The sequence below is a fragment of the Vitis vinifera genome, chromosome 4, assembly GCF_030704535.1.
Source record: "Vitis vinifera cultivar Pinot Noir 40024 chromosome 4, ASM3070453v1".
Taxonomy (NCBI): domain Eukaryota; kingdom Viridiplantae; phylum Streptophyta; class Magnoliopsida; order Vitales; family Vitaceae; genus Vitis; species Vitis vinifera.
In genome coordinates this window covers 22,695,361-22,708,982 of record NC_081808.1, presented here as the reverse complement: position 1 = coordinate 22,708,982, position 13,622 = coordinate 22,695,361, and the positions used below count along the sequence as shown (strand labels likewise).

The window sequence follows — 13,622 nt, the reverse complement described above, 5'->3', positions numbered from 1 at the left end:
ATTTTATAAAAACAAATACACTGACAATAAAATTTGAAACCAATGATAACTAATTATATTTACATGAAACCTCAACGAAATGAATTAAATTAACTCTTCTTAGAATTAATAATATATGCTTGACAAAGCGCATTAGTTTATTATAAGGTAAAGTTAGAAGTTTTGCCACTACTCAAAAACAAAAAGGTTTATCAGTTCAACTGGGTCCGCAGTCAAGAAAACCCTTTGGGGTTAATGTGCCTGAATGGCCATCCTGAAAATGGTCATTGTAGATATTAATAGAAATAGCATAATCATATCCGTACACAATGTGAATTCTTTGTTGCCCTGTCCCTGTCCCACGGCCTCAGATATTCTCTAATCAGGAGTTAAGTTTACAGCATATTTCAGGGAGTGGCATGCACACTAGCAAAAAGAAAATATGAGAAAGTACTTAAAATCGGTACCCAGTACAAGTACCAATGTTGATAAATGAGGCAAACAATTCAAAAGACGAATATTTAATATGGTGTATGTACAAGCCACTCGGATCTTTCAAAACAGGGGAAAAAAAATGGAAAAATGGGTATGGAGTGGGGTAAGGGTGGGGGAAGAGAGATTATAGTTGAATTATCATAATAGCCTACATCAAGTTCATAACTCTTACTATCTTAATTTGTACTTATTCATACCCAAAACGGGATTTCAATATGCCTCAGGTCCAAACAGACCACTCTCATCAATCCACATATTAGAAACTCAGTAAATCATATCCTACTGACCAGGGTTCCCCAATAGCCGCTCCACTGCAGCATGGACATTCCCTGCAGTGGCAGTCAGAGCCCGTATATTCTCCTGTGTGTCAAAGAAACCCATTTCTTGAAGCTGCGACAGCTGAGTAGCATACAATTGTTCCGGTGGTACTGGAAGAACAAAATGGAACACAGGTTGAGAATCAGAATAATTAGTAAATAAACACATGTGAGAGAGAGAAAGAGAGCAATAACCATCAGATCTGCTGGGAATATTCATACTGCCAGCCCCGAGTCCACCAAACATGTTCATCAACATCTCTAACCCCATATTGTTAAGCATTCCTCCTATTGCCAGAACATTAGCAAACACCACATGACAAATTGTTTCATAGGAAAACCAAGAAATTTGCACATAAGATTTCTCAGTGATGGTGACTCTATTCTTAGCACACAAACAGTCAAATATCTTCCTAAATCCCTTGTGCATGTGTATACTGTATATGGCAAATATACAAGTTTGATTAACTTCCTGAACTTTCCCATTCTAACAGTTGTATCAATTTGATAAAGTGATACAACTGTTATACATTTTCCTTGAGCTAATGTCACTCTTATCTTGTTATAAATTTTTTGCTAGATTAATGCTTTTTTATATCAAAATGCATAGGCAAATGGGTGCACCTTGGAAAAGAATTATTGCAGAACTCAATAGCCCAGCATGTCTCCAGGAGTGTTAATAGTATTGTGACCATAATATATAGACTGATGCAAATCATACAATTATAATGTTTTGAAAGCCAGACTGGACCGGCTGGTCTGACCAGTCTTACCATCGACCTCTCTGATTCGGTCTAGTAAAATAAACCATTCAAAGGTTGGACCATCGTTGAACAGCCTAAACTGGCAGTCAGACCATTGAAACTGACGGACCATCCAGTTTCACACAAATTGGTCAACCATTGTTTGACCAAAAACTTGTTGGACTCTCCATTCATATGGTCCAAGTTTCTTCCTTCTAAGCCCATTTGCCCGTTACTAAGGTGTGCAAGTATAACTACCACATACGTGATTTGTAGATTTAAATATTTATACTTAGTATTATTTTTATAATAATTATTAATGATAAATATGAAAATAATATAAATTAATTAATATAATAATTTTTAAAATTTTAAAATAACAAAATATATAGATATGTAATTAAATTAAATATTATCATTTTCTTTTCATCTTAAATATATCTTCATATTTAAATATTATACATATTATATTTAATAAAATTTAATATATTAATATATTTATATTTATTTTTATCATTTCATTTGACATATAAAAATAAAAAATAAAATATTATTAAAATTTTTAATTATATATATATATATATATATTTTTTTTTAATTTCTTATAATTATTTTTAATTTTAATAAAATATATTATACATTTATGACACCATTGGTTAGACCGTGGTTCAATCACCGATTTGACCAGCAAACCATGAACTAGTAATTTTTTCACTTCAAGCGCGGTCTGGTACTAAAAACATTGTACAATTATATCCGGTCAATCATCAAAGATGAGCACCAAAGATTATGTTTAGAATAGTTCCAAGTAGCCTTTTTTCTTTATAGGTAAATTTTCCAAGTAGATCCTTTTTATTTATAGGTGAATAATTTTTCTTTCTTTGTCCCAACTGGGGCTCGAACCTGGATCCCCTCATGAGCCAACCCAGCCCAGCCCAACCACACCCCACCTCTTACAACTAGGGCCAGGCCCCAAAGGCTTCCAAGCAGCCATTATAATCTAAGAACGACCACAACATAATAGTAGAACTACCACTCCCATAAAAATGGGAGAAAAACAAAAACAGTAAAAGGAATTTGGAGATTGACTTTTGTACCTGTGCCACCACCAGTCTGACCTGATTCCCTGCAAGAGTGCACCATGAATTTAGAAGGAAACTAAGACAAAAACTATTGATGAATCTGGTAACTAAACAACTTCAAACTGTAACAGGCTGACTCATTGAACCAGTAAACAGGACACCCGGGCAGCTAAGGTCCTAAGTTGGAAGATGTTAGGAAATAAACCCAAGCCAGCTCAACATCAAAAGAATTATACTACATTAATAAGACGAATTATACTTGAATACTGGCTACTTGTAATATGAACATCTCTGGTCACAAATCTACAAACTGATTGTTTTTTTATATAATACTGTAATGTTCGTTTGGAGACACTTCATATTTTTCCTTTTTACAATTAAGACTTCTATATAAAATTAGAACATCTTGTACAAACATATAGATTTACCTTACATATTTAAAAATCACTTTCAAAAATTTTAAAATTTGAGGTAGTAAAATTTTTTTGATACTTCAATCTTTTAAAATAACTTTTAAAACATTATTTTCCAATGCAAGTTTCTATGAGTTCTCATATCTTACATAAAAATTATTATTATTTCTGATTTTATAAACAAAAAAACGGAAGTGTATCCAAATGGACATTTAGTTAATATTTTATTATGTTTCGCTAGTACTAATTGTGTAAATAACAAATAATAATTAATTAAAATAAAAATAGACTAGCTATAAAAGAATTATACATACAGCATGCAGGGAGGTATACACTAATAAACATAGGCATTTAAATTTTGTAAACTCTCATCAGATGACTATTATCGCAAAAGGACTTGAGATAAAAGAAAAGACTGAGAATTCCAAACCCTGGGACTTGAAAAAAAAAATTTTTGATAGGCAAAGAGAAAAAACAAATTAAAACACGCCAAAACAGGGGGCACTCCCTATGTATATAGGCAGTATACAAAAAAAGCCAAACCCAAGGCAACAAAGGAGGGAAAAAACCTAGAAAGGACAAAGTTAACCAACACTCCAATCACCCAACAAATTCATAAAAGAGAGATAGTCCAAGTCCATAATCTGTTGAGACCACTCTAGAAGAGACCGTAGAAAGAGATTCCTCAAGCTCTAGAAGAGACTGTAGAAAAAGACTTGAAAAATTGACACATACATTGTGTAAAATTACACAACTATTGATATCTCATATTGGTCTAGTGTCTATTTGGACTTTGACTCTAAATCTTTGCTTGATTTTTATTGACTGTTTAGAAAAGAGTTAGGAAGTTGTTTAGCTTGTAGTTCTTTCTTTTCTGGCCTTGGGTGTGCTTATACTTATCATGTACTTGGAAGCTTTTTAATAAATATTTATTTGGATATAAGATAGAGAGAACTGCTGATATAACATAAGAAGTACAGAACTATTGATTAAAATAGGCTTAAAGTTATAAATAGGTTTAAACATGAATTGGGACAAATGAGTTTAGCCTCATTTGGCCAAATCAAGAGAGAAAAATATCGCCTCACTTACTGGCTTGATTGTTGGCGACCAAGCTGAGACAGAAGAGATTGCTGTAAAGTCAAAAATTGCTGCAAGAGAGAGCAAAACAAAAGTAAGGAAAATGAAGAGTACCAAAATAGATAAATTACATCAAGGCAGAAGAGTCAATGACTAGCATGTCAATCTAGCTTATAAAAACAAAAATGTTGAGAACAAAACTTCCCAGTTCAAACATCAATATCATAAACCACAACAACCAACAATAAGACAAGTCAAATGGTCATGCAAGTCACCACTTCATTCCCCTGTAAGCACTTGACACATGCACCTGGATGGCAGGGGAGGAAGAGAGAGAAAGAGAGAGAAGCAACTCTGTATGTATTTCTGTTTCAGAGAGCCTCAGAGTCTTAAACTACATACCTGCATTGTCTCTGGTGAAGTCAACTGACGAAGAAATTCTGGATTTTGCATCATTTCTCTTAGTTGAGGATTGGAATCAAGAACGCTACGCAACTGGGGATTGAGACCAAGTATCTGACAATAGAGAGATGTCAGAAAACCAGAAACTTTACACCCAAGCATGATCATACCAGATAACAAAGAAAAATGGTACCTGGTTCATATACTGAGGACTGGAAAGGAGGCTCTGCATCATCTGTGATATAGCAGGATTTTGCATAATCTGATTCAGTGAATTAGTATCTGGCATGGAGCCAAACATGCTCTCAAGCTCTGGGAGACCAAGTCCACCCAATCCACTGGGTGTTGGAGTCCTAGCATCACCCACAGGATTTGACCTTGTAGTGGTGTTTGTTTGGGCACCTCCAGCTGCAACATTCACAATTAACAATTTACTAGCAATTATTAAGGCCCACTTTGGATTGGCTTTGTGGAAGCCATAGCTGCCTTTTAAGCCCAAGAAGATCTTCTATCTTTGTTTGGATGATTTCAGCAAAAGTGATTCTAGCTATAACATGGAAACAAGGACAATTTTGCTTCTCCTGGAAGCCTTTTTTCAACTCAAGTAAGAAGTCATTTTCTGTTTAATGAAACTTTCATAACACCAAAATGGTCTCATCAAAATCAAGGCTTCAACTTTATCCTCTAGCTAATGCCAAATGTAAGGAGTTATCCTGCCATGGTGCCGAAGTGGCGTTCTTAAACTGGAAAATTTTAAAAGCAATAGTGATGGGGAAAGCCTTTTAAAGTTTATTCAAGAAAGAAAGGGAAGACCTAAGTAAACTTTAAGTAGGATTAATATTAATTAGAATTGAATTGGGATTGGTATTTGTTGGAATCTAATTAGGATTAGCTAGTTGACTTATGATATAATTAGAATTTGAGTCATGATAGGTTATTAGAGTCCTAATAGACTTTGAATTTCTTAAAGAAGCCTATAAATAGGTTAATCAATGTAAATCAAAGGGATGAATTGATATGAATAATATTATATTTTCTTTCATTGCAAGGTTGCAACCCTCATTGGTGAGACTCCATTGATTTTCTTCTTGGTGAGACTCCTGGAAGGCCTTAGTGAGACTCTAAGGTTTTCCATTTTTTCTTCATTGTTTCTTCTTTCTCTTTATTTTTTATCTTATAATTTTCTCTACCATAAAATTTATTATTTATTCCTCTCCTTACACCCTAAAAAATAAAACCCTAGTCCACCTACCCTTGAGTGTAGGCAACCATCCTAGGGTTGTCCTACATCAAATAGGCTATCCAAATAAGGCTTAAATAATGTTCTCTAGTCAAAGAATTTAAAAATAGTTCTTCTAGAAGCCCTTTTTGCTTCCAAAAGCCATTTCACGTTTAATGAAACTTTCATGATACCAAAATGATGTCATCAAAATCATGGCTTCAACTTTAGTCTCTAGCTAAGGCTAAATGTAAGAAGTTTTCCTGCCATGGTGCCTAGGTGCATAGTTGTGAAAGGCGTGTTTCAAGAGCGCCTAGGTGCAAGGCGACACGATGCAAACCGTCAATGCCTCACCTTACCCTAGGCAACGCCTGTTGAAGGAGGCACAACTTAGGTGCGCAAGGCGCTCGCCTTTTGCCAAGCGCAAAGCCCCAAAAAGGCACGCTTTTTCTTCTCCTTTCTCCCTTCTTCTCCATCTTCTTCCTCCACAAACCTCGAACAAGTTGCAGGGTCGGAGCAGAGAGCCCTAATCTGGGCCTTTTTTTTTCTTTTTTCTTTTTTCTTTTTTTTAATTGGGCCCAACAATTTTTTAAAAAAAAAAAAGAAGAAAGGGCCCAGCCCAGAATGGGGTTTTGACCCAACAATTATTTTTTTAAAAAGAAGGTCCAGCCCAGATTATGGCTTAAAAAAAAGGGCCCAACAATTTTTGACCCAACAAAAATTTGAAAAAGAAAAGGCTCAGCATGAATTAGGGCTCCCTGTCTCCTCATGTGTGCAAAAGAAGAAGAAGAAGAAGAGGAAGAAGTCACTGAGTAGAGGAAGAAGAGAAGAAGAAGAAGAAGAAGAAGCAGCAGCGTACCTTTCTAGATGTACTATATAAAATTATATACGTAAACTACAGTGCACCTCACTTCACTGAAGCCCGCACCTTAGGCTCCAGGAGGACTTTGTGCCATGGTGCGCCTTGAGCCTTTTAAAACTATGCCTAGGTGGTGTTCTCAAACCAGAAAATTTAAAAGCAATAAGCTATCCAAATAAGGCCTAAATAATGTTCTCTAATCAGGAAATTTAAAAATAGTTCTTTGAAGCAAATAACTCTATCACTACATGAAAATAATAATAACAAAGGAATAAAGGACATTTTGGAATAATTCTAGAACCATTTTATGTTGCCAAATGCCTATCAAAAAAAATTATCAAGCTGCAGAACAATTAATCATATAAACAGTAAAGTATAATATTTTTTTTCCCATTTTTATTCAAATTTTATTTTCACAATTGCTTGAAAATTTTTGGGGGGTGTAACAAAGGCAGTCTATATATATATATATATATATATGTTTTAATTATTTGTTTTATCTTTTCAAGTGAATGAGGAGATAGTCCAAAAGCATTTAAAAGTTCACAAAGCCATGGGTCAAGTGCAGATTTCCAATGGGTGGGACAAAATCTCGACAGATTTAAATTTCCACAAAATACATTCAATTTATTTTTTCACAATATTAAAGCTACAGAAGATTCACACACATTTTGCATCCAAATCTGACAAGCCTTCCCTTTTTTTGCTTCTTTATGAGTTAGTTGGGTGTTTACTTTTTATCTACTCCTTAAAAGTTGAAAAGTATAACAGAAGAATTGAAAAGAATAAGAGAAAGATGAACTGTCTGCCCTGAAACCAGAACATTCTTAAGAAAATTAAGAGAGTGAAATTTCTTACCACCACCACCACCACCACCACCTGGGGTCCAAGGGTTGGGAAGAGGGTTTGTATTTGGAGCAGGAGAATTATTTGTTGTATCAGAACCAGCGGTTGGAGGATTAGCAGATCGATCATGGGCCTGAACCCCACCTTGGGTCCCTAAAAGAGCTGCAAAAGGGTTCGATCCTAAATCACTTCCACTGTCCCCAGACATTGTAGTTGCATTCAGAAATGGCTCTTGAACAGTTTCATACATGCGCCTGAGCATGTTGAATCCCTCAGGGGATGATTCAATGTTGCTCATTGCTCTGTCAGTATTACGCATCATCTCACGCATGAGTTCAGGGTTTCTTGCAGCTTCTAAGGTCTGACGGAGAGTACTAGGATCATTAAGTATGTGTGCTAGCTCAGGATTTCGATCAATTATTTCACGCATTTGAGGATTGCTCATAATTAAGTTATGCATTATGTCGGGATTATTCATCAAGTTCTGAACAACAGGCATGTTCATTATTTCTCTCATCATGCTGGGGTTTTGAGTCAACTGTTGCTGCATTTGCTCAAACTCTGGAAGTCCAGCCCCAAATAAACCTCCAGTGCCACCTAAACCATTGATACCAAGCCCAGGAAAGAGGGAAGCTCCAAAACCAGAACCTCCTAATGCCCCACCTTCATTCAAACCAGCATCCATAGGAATACTTGGAGGAGTAGTATTTGGACGCCCTGAATCGGCTGGACCAGCCTTGTCAGCTGGTGCAGGTGGGGCAAAACCACGAACCAAGTGGACAGTGTGATCTGCCTCCAGGCCTATCAACCATCAAAGAAAAGTAGTGGTCAGCTTCATGAGAGCTAATTTGAAAATTGAATGTTTTAAACAGATGGCTTCAACATCTTTTATTTTGGGGGGTTCCTAAAAGGGGAAATCCAAGAAGTGTGCAAGGGCTTTTACTAGGCAGAAAATATAAAAATTTTAATTTTTTTTGGGCTACATGCAGTAAAATAAGTCCCATCACCTGATGGCGCTATGTCTACTAACTAAAGCAAATCACTAAGCTCCATGTTCAAAACCCAATCAAACAATCTTAGATTAAAGTTCTATACTATGGCAACCAAATAAGGAAAGCAGTGACAACAGCAGCAATGTTAACTCCCTAATCAATTTTGTACAGGCATAGGGCAAAGTAATATAAAAATAATCATTTCATAAGTCATTTAACCTCCTAAGATCTCCACAACAAAAGTCATCAAATCCGACCACACCAAATAAGTTCCATAACTTAAAAGGCACCTTTGGTTATTCCAGCTAAAGATAAAAGTAGTTGCTAGAAAATCAAACAGCAATTTGCTTCAAGAGCCCATGTCACAAGAAAAAGATTAATGTCAAGCAGGCAGTTGACTTAATGAACTTTGTGATATCCTTCTGTGACCTATTATCTGCCTCTCTCAAAACCCAACATATTAGACGAAAAAAGGTAATGATCATTCCAATCATATGAAGCCCTAACAACAAGGCAGTTCTCTCTTGCCTGCCCTAATGAATATCTTTATACATTCATACATAAATAAATAAATAACTAAATAAGAGAAAAAAGAGCATGTTGATTATATCAAAATTAGCAGGCACTAATAATTTTAGTTCATCATGGCAGGGACACTATTGCTTACTTAATATCTCTATAAGAAATGCTGACATGATTACCTCCACATGCAATGCTGAAATGGATAGAAAAGTAACAGTTTGACTAACATCTACTAATATCATTGAAAACATTGTTAAAATATTTCTATGGGAAGGTTATATCAAAATTGTGAGGAAACATCAGGAAAGCAACAAATATTTTTGGTTTTAACCCTGCGACATAGAAGGAATAGTAGGACCGATTTAGGTTTCAGCATGGCATAACAAAGCTTGCACCGTCCTTCTGCACTTAGGCACACAATGTGCCATTGGTAATGATTAAAGTGTTTCTTTCCTTTGGAGAGAGGAGTGTGGAGCAAACAGAAGGAATAGAAAAATGCATGTAAAAAGAGAAAACACATCTAAAACACCCAACAAATACACTGTCACAGAAAACAGAATCTAATTAATTTCAAATTCACGTCATAATAGTATTTTTAAATTCAGAATTGGCAATATACTAATACTTCACAAACTTAGATTCATTTTTATGGTTGAACTTAATGCACCTACCCTATTAATTAAATAAACCGTAATTCATTTCAGCAGCATCCAAAAATACAGCCCGAAAATATTATAAAAAGAAATAATGCTAAAGAATCAATATTCATTAAAGCTATGTCCTACAATTGGAAAAAAAAAAAAAAAAAGAGCTAAAATGTATATATTTTTTTTTATTCATTAAAGCTGTGTTTCACAGTAATTAAAAAAAAGTTAAGACAGTTGGCTCTATTGGAAAAATGAACATTGTAAATTTGAACAAATTGAATGGATGATCAATTACTGTCTGCACTTGCTCATCCAAGCTTGGCTCCAATCAAAGCTTCAAGATATGACCTTATATGGCCTACAAATATTAAAGCCTAACCCAGCTTAAAAAATTTATTAGACGTACTATAGGTACAATGGACAAGTAAACTAAAATTTATCCTTCCTATATAGGCCCATTAAGCTAAGTGAGCTTCTGACCTGACTGACCAAACTGCGCTTGATCTTGGCATCAATCATACAAAATGGTAAGCACTTTATTATTAAAGATCGCTCAGAAGTTGATAGGATTGCAATAGACACTTATAACAGACAAAATCAAGTAAAGGATGCTCAGAGAAAACATCAGAATAAAAAACAAAAATGTCTACTAAAGCATAATATAATGACTAATGGATGGACATAGCTTATCCAATCAATCAACTCCAATTCTTTTCTCTCCAACAAAATTCATATGGAAATCAAAAGCTCCATCAAAGGCCAAGGCATTTGTTGGGTTAGTAGCCGGCAAGAAGGTTAACACCAATGACTTGCTTCAGGTGAGAATACCTTTCAAAACCCGCAGTCTTAATCATTGCACATTGTGTATGGGAAGTGGAGAATTAATCGATCATTGTTTTTACTTTGTCCAATGGCTTAAGAACCATGGCACAAGCTATTTAGACTAGTAAGATTGGATTGGATTGGATTCCTCCTAGAAGTATTAGCGACATGATGACCTTTCATTAAGAATTTGAGGAGTATTATTAGAAGTAAAGTTATATGGCAAATTGTTTGTCTTACGCTGATTTGGATGGTATGGTGGAAAATAAATGCAGGGATCCTTGAAGATAGTGGAGGATTTCAAAGATGATAACGAGACCTAATATGCTTCTATTCATCTTTTTGAACCTCTACTACTACGGCTTTCAAGGGAATTCCTCTCAATGCCATTCAACCAAATCGAAATTTGACAATTAGATCAAAAATGCTAAAATAGCAAAGCAAAGAACAATGCTTCAAGATCATTTTGAAGGAGTTGTACGAACCCCTAAGGAATGATGATTTGCTTTTCTTTGTAGTGTCACTTGCAGTACCATTTTGATGAATATTGGAGAAGGTTTCTCTACCTCTGCTTTTTGTCAGATTTTGTAAATTTGGGAGGATTGCTCATTCTTCACTTGTACTTTTAATGCATTTTAATGCATATGTTGTTTCTGATAATAAATAAATAAATACAAAATAAAATAAGGATACACACTACATGCAAAGCAATGGCAGTTGGGAAAGTTATATTTTACTCTGAGATTTCATTTGGTAGCAAAAGAATAAGAGGGCATTCTTCATAATGTTGCAGGAGTCAGGATACAAGCAAAGATAACAATGATAACCGAAAGAGGTAGTCCTCATGCACATAAAAATTTATCCTATTACTTGGAGCATTGCCTGAAACAAGTTCTTCCACGATGCCTGACAATCACTACGTATGACAAATTATGAATGCTAAAAACCGATCTACTCATGGCTTCATATAAGTCGCAATTGTTCCTTATATCTCTCTCAATTTATTCAATCATTTGATTGAATATTTCGGAAAAATAAATTATATCCTAGCAAACGCACAATTCAGTTCCTCATTTATAATCCTATGCACAAATAAGCAAGTCAATCATGATCTCTTCTAAGGAAAAAAAACATAAAAAAAAAAATGGATCCTGAAATCAAGCCAATAGACGCAACCAAACAAAAACTTAAATCGAAGTTCTTTCAATACTACAACTACCCATAACAACAGACTGCGTGGAGAGCAATGGATAGAAATGTCAATATACCGTAGCTCTCTAGGGTTTGGTCGTCCTTCAAGATCCGTCCCTTGTAAATCAATCGCTGCTGCTCCGCGGGAATATCGCAGTTCTGCGAGAGAACGGCTTTGAATGCTCTGACGGTCGATTCGAGGCTAATCTGCACAGAGAACTTCGAACCGTTGGAGCATCGGACGTGAACGGTGACTCCACCGCCGGCGTTCGATTCGCTAGCATCGCCGGCAACTCCATCACCGCCCATAGTCTCTCCTCCCTAGTCCGGGAGGCTCCTTCAATTTCTTATATAAGAATCGAAAAAGAGAAAAAACGTAGAAAAACAAAACAGATCGTAAAGATAGTAGTTCGAAACCCTAACCCTTGAAAATTGTCGAAACCGATCAACAATTCGTAGAAAACAATAAAGATGGAGAGAGCTTTTCCGTAAATTAATTCAGAATGAAGCCCCAAAGAGAAAAATTAGATTACGAAAAATAATAAATAGAGAAATGAAAGGGTGGAATCAGAGGTGACTTAGCCCACCTAAACCGGCAAGGTATATGCTGTTGGTCTTTTCTGTATTTCAAATCCCACGAGCGTTGACGCGAGTTACGGCCACTCACCCCCACATTTTCCAATGAAAAAAAATACGCTCTAACAGAGCGCGTGAGACAGGGTTCTAATTGGGCCAATTCTATCAACAGTCGGTTTGGGCTTTTATTTGGGCTGCATTGATGGTGTTGAATCATGGATGGGTGAGGGCAGTTGTGAGTGGGGCCCAATGAAAGTGAGAGTGCCAAGGGAGAATGAAGTGGTTATGTTGACTTTGGTTTTAACACAAATCTTATCCCATACCCATGTAAAAAGTTGGAAATTAGGTTCGATTTGGCTCCGCAAAAGTTACTTTGGTTGTTAATTTGTCTTTGTTTAAGGGTGGATACTTTTATTTTTTTATAATTTCTTTATTTATTTATCAATTTTTTTTACTATGAATGTTTAATTATCCCACCAAGTGAAGGATTGGAGTTGGACGCTGATAAAGATCAACATAAATCCAATCCGAATTAAGAAACATTTAACTTAAGTTAATTCAATTAGATCCCTAACTCAAATTATATTCCGCACTAAACTCAATTTCATCTTTCCAAATCCAAAATATCTTTTGTATTGATCGAAGTAGACTCGAATTAGTTGGATTGATAAGTTTTTTCCAAATTCGGATTTTGTTTATATTGATTGAAGTAGACTTGAGTTAATTCGATTGACAAGCTATTTTGTAATATTTTTTTTTAAAAAAAATCTATATATTTATATTAAAATTTAAATAATAAATAAAACAACATTGGATCACAAAAAAATGAATTCATTTTTTTACACCAATCTAATCAAGTGATAAGGCTCAATGCTTCACAAGAAAACACTTTTTTTTTTGGCTTAGAATATAAAATAAAGAGAGAAAAAAAAATTATAAAGTAGGTGTTTGGTAAAAATTAATACGCATTATTTAATGAATTAAATTGATTTTAAGTTGAATTAATCTTAAATTGTTAATTTAAAACTTATTACTTATTTTTTATTTAAACATTAAGATTATTTTATAAAGTTAATTTAAAATTTTCACTAAATCATCATATTGACATATTTACCCTCATTAATTTTAACTAATATTTATATTTTCACTAATATTAAACAATAAATTTATTTATTAATTATTCATATTTAAAGTATCATAGATATATATATAAGATAACTATAAAAATATTTACTACAAAAAAAATGAGTTGTAAATATAAAGTCATAATTGTAAAATATCCTCCCACTAAACATGGGTAAATGAGACAAAAAAAAGTGAAATTAAGAATAAATAAATTATTTTAACTTAATATTTAAAGTTATTTCTTTTACTTTAAGTTATGATGTTAAGTTATTTTACTAAACATAATTAATCTATTTAATGACTTATATTAAG

General features: G+C 34.5%; 1 protein-coding gene across 9 annotated transcripts; it reads right to left on the bottom strand.

Annotated features, from left to right (window-relative positions):
• Nucleotides 1-430: 430 nt before the first annotated feature.
• On the bottom strand, nt 431-12,225 carry LOC100250759 (ubiquitin domain-containing protein DSK2b). Of its 9 annotated transcripts, none has more exons than XM_019219450.2 (8): nt 11,687-12,225; nt 7,457-8,236; nt 4,705-4,919; nt 4,512-4,625; nt 4,122-4,180; nt 2,632-2,660; nt 987-1,079; nt 431-902 (listed from the first exon to the last, which is right to left on the bottom strand). In XM_019219450.2, the coding sequence occupies exons 1-8, from the start codon at nt 11,916-11,918 to the stop codon at nt 754-756; spliced, it is 1,671 nt and encodes a 556-aa protein (XP_019074995.1). In that variant the 5' UTR covers nt 11,919-12,225; the 3' UTR covers nt 431-753. The 9 variants fall into 9 exon arrangements, with proteins under 9 accessions (XP_019074995.1, XP_010649310.1, XP_059592484.1 ...); XM_010651008.3 differs by having other exon boundaries at nt 7,448-8,236; nt 11,687-12,188; XM_059736501.1 differs by having other exon boundaries at nt 7,451-8,236; nt 11,687-12,188.
• Nucleotides 12,226-13,622: the final 1,397 nt, after the last annotated feature.